The 8,798-nt window shown below is 30.6% G+C and overlaps 1 protein-coding gene across 1 annotated transcript; it reads right to left on the reverse strand.

Moving 5' to 3' along the window:
• Positions 1 to 1,249: 1,249 nt before the first annotated feature.
• Positions 1,250 to 4,739, reverse strand: LOC131066145 (alpha pinene synthase, chloroplastic). The gene is made up of 10 exons (XM_058000845.2): positions 4,472 to 4,739; positions 4,176 to 4,375; positions 3,983 to 4,068; positions 3,670 to 3,884; positions 3,492 to 3,589; positions 3,297 to 3,389; positions 2,827 to 3,042; positions 2,580 to 2,718; positions 1,714 to 1,962; positions 1,250 to 1,587 (listed from the first exon to the last, which is right to left on the reverse strand). The coding sequence occupies exons 1-10, from the start codon at positions 4,706 to 4,708 to the stop codon at positions 1,291 to 1,293; spliced, it is 1,830 nt and encodes a 609-aa protein (XP_057856828.2). The 5' UTR covers positions 4,709 to 4,739; the 3' UTR covers positions 1,250 to 1,290.
• Positions 4,740 to 8,798: the final 4,059 nt, after the last annotated feature.

Genomic DNA, 8,798 nt, shown 5'->3' on the forward strand with positions numbered 1-8,798 from the left:
ACTTATCTATCTCACAGAAATACCTTGGTTATTCATTTTCTTTAGATTTTTAACATGGTATCAAATCTTTGGTTTTGAGAGGTTCGACTATGTAGATTCTTGATCAATAGATATTATTTTTTTGTATGATCTTTTGAATTCCCAAATTCTCTTTTCTTGAATTTCGATATGATATAGACAAACAAAAAGGATTTACAAAGATTTATTAATCCTATATTTGCATATGTGTTTTTGGTGAGATCTAGTGATTGCAACTATTATTGCCATAGTGGTAATTTTTTTTACCCTCACATTACATCTAGGAGGCTTGAGAAAGTTAGATCTATCTTTTGTTTCACTCAATTTGGCCACCATATGAAATAGTAGCAAACAAAGGTTTGAAGCTCAAATATAAAAAAATAACTTTTTTTCTAGAGTATTTTCAGCCAAAACAAACCTTTCTATTACGCTAATGAGGCCAAATAAATAATTTTTTACTATAAATTGTTTGATTTTCATATTGGGTTTACTATATAGTGTCATAAAAAATATATATATTTTTTAATTAAAGCACTTACATGGTGTTGTACACAACACTAGCATTAGGTGCTAAGAAACTAGTGTATGAAAAAAATTACACAAGACAAGTATCATGTAAATTCATTTATTCTCTAGCCACTTATATGATTATAATTCATGACCATTTATATATTTGTCATCATGGCAATATTAAGTCCTCAAAACTAAATAAAATTCTAATCATGAAAAATATATAAAATCGTTTAATATAACATTATCTATTAAGACAACTATAGATGACACATGACAACCTTCAAAACACAATTACATCGAGTCCCATCCTAAATTACATATGGAAAATAAAGAATGATACGATAATTTAAGAATAACATGACACACAAATGGTTTCCAAAGATGGATAAAAATTATGCTTAGTAAACTAAGAGTGAACACATTGAGGTGCAACATGACACACAAATGGTTTCCAAAGATGGATAAAAATTATGCTTAGTAAACTAAGAGTGAACACATTGAGGTGCCACATATTTAGGTGTCACCCACTTAAGCGACAAGAACATTTTTAAATGATTATAAATTTTCTTGAAAAATATGATAAAATTTAAATACAATTCATTTTTTTATAAAAATACAATCATATGAAATAGCTGAAATGTGTGTTTTTATATTAAATTTAGATAACTAGACATAATTAAGAAAAACATAGAACACCTTATTAAATGAGGCCTTAAAATATAAAAATAGGATAATAAGTTATATTTTCAATATAAAAGATTACATTGGCATTGGTTCTAATAGGATTTGAGAGACTAGATCTTTTATATCTTTATTAGAATTGGTGAAGCCATCTCTCTCTTTATAAAGAAGCTGGTAACTTCTTGCGATATTATAGGCATGGTCCTTGCTTATAGCTGGAACATTATTGGGTTTCAGATACTCCCAATCTAATTCTTTGAGTCTCCTTTGGAACAAATCTTTAAGGTAATCCAAAGCATCTTCCTCGCTAGATCCAGGATGGTCTTTTATATAGCATGATATGCCTGAAACTAATTCTCCACGATTTGCCTCAGCCTTCAAAACCAATTATTAGAATTATAATCAAATTTATTTGGACATATAATTAACTCTATTTATTTTACACATACACCTTTTGACATACATAAAAATTAAGATTATGAATATAAAATTATTACATACCTTAAAGGTTCTAGTGTCACCTTTCAGTCTAAGGGATAAGCATAGAAGCTCATTAAACCTTGATGGATAATCCATTTCTAGAAGGATTTTATCTGGAAGAAGAGAATCTAATGTTAATGTAGGTTGCAACATGGTTACGCGATACCCTGAACTTGGTGCACCATTTTCTAAATATTCTTCTAAACTTGGTATGTACCCATTAGCAAGCCACTCTGCTTCTTTTGTAAGGGCTTTGAGATAATGTTCCCACTGTACAAACAAACAACAAGCTCATTTATATTGAGTGATGTTTTTTTATGTAAAACTATATATATATATATATATATATATATATATATATATATATATATATATATATATATGAGTTAAAATATAAAAAGTAAAAATAAAAAGAAAATTTAAAGTTCAAAATCAAAACCTAAAATAATTTATACAAATTTTCACAACTTATAGTCAATTTTTATTTTTCTTAGAAAATAATTTATTATATCCCTCTATATAAGAAGTGTCATTTTTTAAATAAATCCAAAAGAGAAAAATAGAAGCCTCTTTTAAAGTTGCGATATCATTATAATGTGAGTTCTAATTAGAACAACATACAAGGAAAGTGAGAAAAGGGTAGCATTTGCTCAAACAACCCATTAAACCAGCAAATATTTCTATGCTACTAGCTATAATTAGTGAATCGATGTTGACATACTTTTTGGTTTTGGGGATTAGAGTCAAACATACAAATCTTATAGATATTTAGTAAGAGAAAAGAAAATTGAATCAACAAGAATCATTTAGTTCTATAGATTATGGATGGTATAGGGATGAAGTAAGTAATATAAATTTTGAAATGAGTAATAGATTTGAATTCATACAACTTCGCGTGAATAAGGGAGCATGTCTCGTCCTTGAGTCTTCTTTGCTGCTTGTGCACTTTCATTTATTGCCATATAAAATGCTTTATATGCAATTTTAATATTTTCCGGAACACTATTTGGAAGAGAAGAATCCCACCTAAGATACAAACATGCCAAAACATTAGATTAGTGTTTATTAGTGGCATGCACTTTAGTGCACGTATATATTGTAAATCACAAGGTAACAACTGTGAAGAGAACTTACTTCTTAACAGCTTCATTAAAGAGTTTAAGCTCCTCAATAGTTCCATAAGTATCATAGATATCATCCACAATAGTTGCAAGAGCACAAAGCTTTGCAAAATCACGTCTATAGGCAGAATACTTAGCATCTATACAATATGCACATGCCAATGCAAAATATTCTACATGACGATGACGAGCAAAATCCACTTTGTCTAAATCTGAATCCTTCCACCATCTAAACACAACATGAACACAATTTTTAATTTCCTATAAAAACCAAATCACAAAATACTGAAAAAATAAAATAATATTAATAAACATTGAAGTTCTTACCAAAACATTGTATGCGGGAGCTTGCCAAGGAAACGGATTTAAAGACTTAAAAATTAAAAATTCTATATGAGTCTCACATATTTTAATTGCTCTAACATAGTTGCCGTGTACTTTCACCTCAAGATCTGATATCTACTCATAATAAATGTAACTTACTGTAATATTGATTGAAGCTCTTGCCGATGGACTGACTGCATGATATTGAAGTCCAGTTTAGCCAGATTTAGAATTTCTTTATTACCAGAAAACCTGAAAATCAGAGATAAAAGGTTAAACTTTCTATTAATGAATAAGCCGTGGATAATCATGAGAGGTAAAAAGAAAAACTATGTTGAAAAGTAATGCCATTACTCCGTCCATGATGTGTTTTCGCCATATATGTCCATGTAATTCCTTGCTTCGATCCTGGGCAGATTTGTGTGCCAGCCGTACTCCATGTTGTACTTTATCTGCGTGTTAAATTATTATGTTAAGTTTTAAATGAAAATGATTCTCTATTGCTAAAACTAGAGCTTCTGGTCACCATCACCTCTCGTGAAAGAATGGAACTGATATCAGTCCTCTGTAGAGCTTGATTCAAATATGTTGTTGCAAAGGCTTTAGCCTCGTCCATAATATTCTCCCCTGGAAAAGCAATTAAGGAAGCTCTATAAAGGTTAAGAATACTTCCTATCTTCTCTTCCTCTGATTGAGTTGACGGACACAAGAACTGCCCATCATTTCCTTTGAAGTGTCTTAACACATCTGCATGCACAAATGAAAACTTAAACAATATGAAAGAAACGAGAGGAATGAAAACATAACCAATAAAGAAACAGCCATTACAAGCAGGTGTTAATCACCTGAAGAAACGGGATATCTGTTCAGTCGAAGGATTCGAAGTCCCAAAGCTGCGGTATTCAGATCTCTAGGGCAATCACTCCAATATCTGCTAACAAATTATTTTATTTTATTCATATAACAATCACATCAATGTTAGCTTTTGCAGAGCAAACTTAGCCAATGTACTATTTTTATTGTAAGATTTTAACAAACCTGTAAACATAATCAAGTGCTTGGGTTATTTCATTTTTGAAGTGCCTATCTATTGCAAGGCGTTGAACTTTATCCACCAGCACAAGGCGCTCAAAAGCGTTCTCTGCACAAGATTTACCACTTTTTGCTGTGGGCATTTCATTGAACATGTCCTTGATCTCTGCAATAAGCCTCTCAGCACTCTCCTTGTAATGAGAATCCTGTAAAATTTTGACACTCTTGTTCATATGATCATCTAAAAAACTAGAAAAATGAATAAGAGAATGTGAAAATCAGTTAAAATGAAATCCGCTTGCCTCATATTGCTGCTCTCGGATATTTTTTATAATATCATCGTCCCACAAGTTGGGATGATGATTGCCTGTGCGCCGAGTCAGACCTTCAACACTGGTGGTGGAAGCCTTATTAATGAAGGGATTAAGCCTGCTCCTGCTCAAGCTTGGCAAACTTTTATTGAAAAGCTTGACATGATGGTTAGGTGGAGATTTTAAGCATGAGCTCAAAACAGAAGGGGAAACAGAGTAAAGAGCCATTGAAATTGAAAGGATTTGCACACCAGCAAAGGCCCTACGGTGGCCTTTTATAACAAGAGGTGATGAATTCTGTCGCAAATTTTCAAATAGGCACCTTTGATATGATCGAATATTACTAATTTTGTCCGAAACGTCCACCTAATTTTTCTATCTATAGTTAGTAATTATTTGTACTTTATTTTCCTAGTTGTCTATGAAAAGAATAAATTCATCCTTAAATTATTCTTAATTATTTGTCTTTTATTTTCATATTTGTTTATAAAAAGAATAAATTCATTGCGAAATTATTCAGTTTGTCAATTCTACATATTATTCATAAATTTCCATTATTATTATGAAGAATGCAAAAGAAGTCTACCTTCACCCACCATTGACAAGACAAGCATATAAATACAAATTGTAGGATCAATCACGAAGAATTGTTTTTTCATAAGTCTTTTTTTAATTTGTTAGAAACAAAGGTGTGTAAAAAAGGTTAAATCAAGTACTATTTATATAAGGTGAAACCTTAAATGATGTTTGGAGGTTAACTCTTATAAAAATATCTAGTCTTCTTGTTTCCTTTTCAACATTATTCTTATTTCTTCTTATGTTGTCATAGTATCACAATCAAGAAATGGTGATGGGAGTCCTAATTGGACCAATTTTTTACTGGGTCCTCCATTTTTAATACAATTTGTTCTAATATAGACAATTGGGTCTTGCATTTAAGGGTGATCTTATTTCAACTCAAAAATTTATTAGCATTTACATTAGAAACCCTTATGTTATTGACACATATAGTGAGAAGAACTACATCCAAATCATTATACAACTTTTCATCCAATTCTTGAGCTTGGGGGGATTTTGGAGAATCTCTGATACAATTTTCTCTAGTTCAAACTTTACACGGACACTTAGCACCAAAGAATCTAAAATGAATGTTATTGTTAGCCCGAGTTCTAAAATTTTTATTGTTGTTCTTCTCTAATAAGAAACATAAATTTCTATTATCAATAATTTTGTAGCCCTATATTAGCTCTTCCTGTAGCTGTGTTATCCATTGTTCTTTTAATTGCACCTCCACTTGCACTTGTTTGTATGCATCCTCAAGTTTATGAGATTTATATGCAAATGGTTTATTTTATCCATTCTCTTATGCTCTTATTGATTATCCCTTTAATTTTTCTTGTAAGAATCTAATGTTATATTGACCTTTAGCAACTTAGTTTGAAATTTTGCTTTCTTAGACTGCTCGACTTGGAAAGTCTCAATTGAAACTTTATCTTTTATCTCTAGAGTCAATATTTTGATCTCTTGTTCCTAAGACTTTACCTCTATCTATAGATATTTCATTGTATCTTTCACACAAGAAATTTCAAACTCCTTTTTCTCCTATTTAACTTTAGAAAATTTGATCTAACAAATTTTTGAGAGTCCTCCATCAACTTCACTTTAACTTATTTAATGAGATTGATAAATATTTAGTACATCTATATGGATTAAGTATTTGAATGATTCTCTTGTGGTTTGTATATTTTTTTAATCATCTATGTGATCATTTGTGACTATTGAGTGGCTTTATATAGAGGCCTTATATAGGGCTTTATTAAGGATTTTCCTTTCCTTTTTCTCCTTGCTTCTACTCAAGTATCCAATGCATGATGTGCATCCTACATTTGTTTATATAAATGTGTTAGTGATTAGATAACACAACATGTAAAAGCATATCCCTGAGGCAACCCATAAGTGATGGTAATTATCTACTAACTAAATGATTGTTGGGTTCCAATAGGTAATGGAGACAGGACCATGGATGTACATGTAGAAAAAATGGGGAAAGGATTTAGATATGATGGGTAGGTGACACAACAGATAAAGGTGATAGAATTGAAATATGTGGAATACTAAAAGATTGCATGAATTGCAATGAAATGGATGAGGAATATAAGTGGTAAGAACTTGATGGACTATAGTAATGGGCGAGGCAATAGAGAATGAAAGAATGGATTGAGATGAAGTAGAATAAGAAGGTAAATAAATAATTACTTGTGCAGATACTGTGGCTATTGGTGATGTAGAGATTGGTGCCTTGGTATTTCCTCATTAGAGTCCCTTTGAAACTTATGTCTTATTTTCTTTATATGGGTTATTCTACCAACAAGGATCTTGATTATTTAACATTTTTAAATTAGGGAACACTAATATTATATAGGTTTAGACATGATTTTCTTATATATCTCCTCCATTTTGCTCTTCTTCTTATTGTGATATTAAATGATTCCATGAGCCTATGTGATTTTTATCCTAGGATCTCTAGACATCAAAGCTAATTGGATCAAATGAGATGTTTTGTAATATTTTATCTTGTGTATGGCCCATTATAAGATCAATCCCATAATTTGTTTGTCGTATTCCTCCTCTCCTTGCTCCTCAAAAGGTTTTTTTGGATATACATTACTCATTTCATAGGGTGATGCTAGTGCAACATGTTCTTGATCTACCATAACATTTCCCAAGTTTTATCCATTTTCCACTACTTCAAAACTCTTGTTTTGCTTAGATGTAATTTTTTACGTTTAATTTTGATAGGCATTTATCTTTTCTTCATTCCATTTTACCTTTTTTAAAGATTTTTTTAGGCCAAAGATTATTATTCTTGATGGAGCATACACACATGTAGTTTGATATGGGGTCCCTTAAGCAAGACATGGCTTCGTAGGGAGCTCGTTGACCCTGAAATACATATTAGATGAATCAACAATTGTCACTTCCCATTTTGAGCCTTCTAAATTATGTTATATATTGTTTTGCATTCTAATTATAATCTCAAAGCTACTTTTATGGACAATCATACTATGATGATGATATAAATTCATATAAACTTGATGTGGTTTTTAATTGATGTACGTGTGAAATTTACTAGCATGAGATGTAATGAATTATTCATATTATGTTCTAATGATATGATTTGTCAGACAAAATACCTCATTGGTTTCATGAAGTAGATTTAAGAGATAGTTTTACTCCTCCTAGACAAGGACAAAGAGAATCACCAAAGCTTGAGGGAAGCAAATCCAAAACAAAATTAAAGGCAATCATGAAATTAATAACACACATACACTCTCTGTGTTGTATGTTTGCAAGAAATTTTGTTTTTCACCTTGAGCTATGTAATTCTTTTGAATTTGTCTATTTTGTCCTAATATTATCTAGAAAAGGTAAGTGTGGTTATTGTTTGAGGATCTAGAACATTCTTTTTACGTAAGAAAAATATATTTTCTTATTTAATGTAGATATTTCTATATAAGAATATAAATGAGATAAAAATTATATACTAATATAAATGCATACATTTTTTTAAAATTATAAATATTCTAATTTGAGAATTTATTTATCTTGGTTGTAAGTTGATTGCTAAAATATGAATAATTTTAAAGAAATTTGAATATATATGATATAAATGTATGTATGTTTGTCTGTCTGTCTGTATGTATGTATGTATGTATGTATGTATGTATGTATGTATGATAAGATTGAATAGTCGCACCTTGAAACACTAATGATCTTTATTAATAAATTAGGTCATGGTCACTAATCGGACCATTGAACAATGAATCTCCTACCCTACAAACCTCAAGTCTATTTCTAAATCAATTATTTATGTGACATGATGCAATTATCCTTCCCCCATCCTATGATTTGTGCTACTCATTCTCAACATAAGGGTAAAGTTTATATACTCAATGTATTATATATGTTGTCAATATTGAGGGTGGCCAAAGATGAAGAATATTTGGAATTTATGAAGATCCTTATCAATTTGTTAACTCCACATAGTGGAGAGAAAAGAGGGATTATAGAAATTATCTTCACTTTATGTGATATGATTCCACCTCTATAAAGACCTTGTTAACCTAATTCTATGTTTTATTTGTGCATACATGCTTCAATGTGATCTAACCAAGTGCTCATATATTCAAGGTGTACTTGTGATGCTTCCATAGATATGGTGTTGAAAGATTAGTTGGTTTTTGTATAGTGAGCTCTTGAATATTAAGATTCTTAAATATGGAGTAGTTGTGTTAAAGTTATGCTACATTGTGATGTT

This window comes from Cryptomeria japonica, chromosome 1 (assembly GCF_030272615.1).
Source record: "Cryptomeria japonica chromosome 1, Sugi_1.0, whole genome shotgun sequence".
Lineage (NCBI taxonomy): Eukaryota > Viridiplantae > Streptophyta > Pinopsida > Cupressales > Cupressaceae > Cryptomeria > Cryptomeria japonica.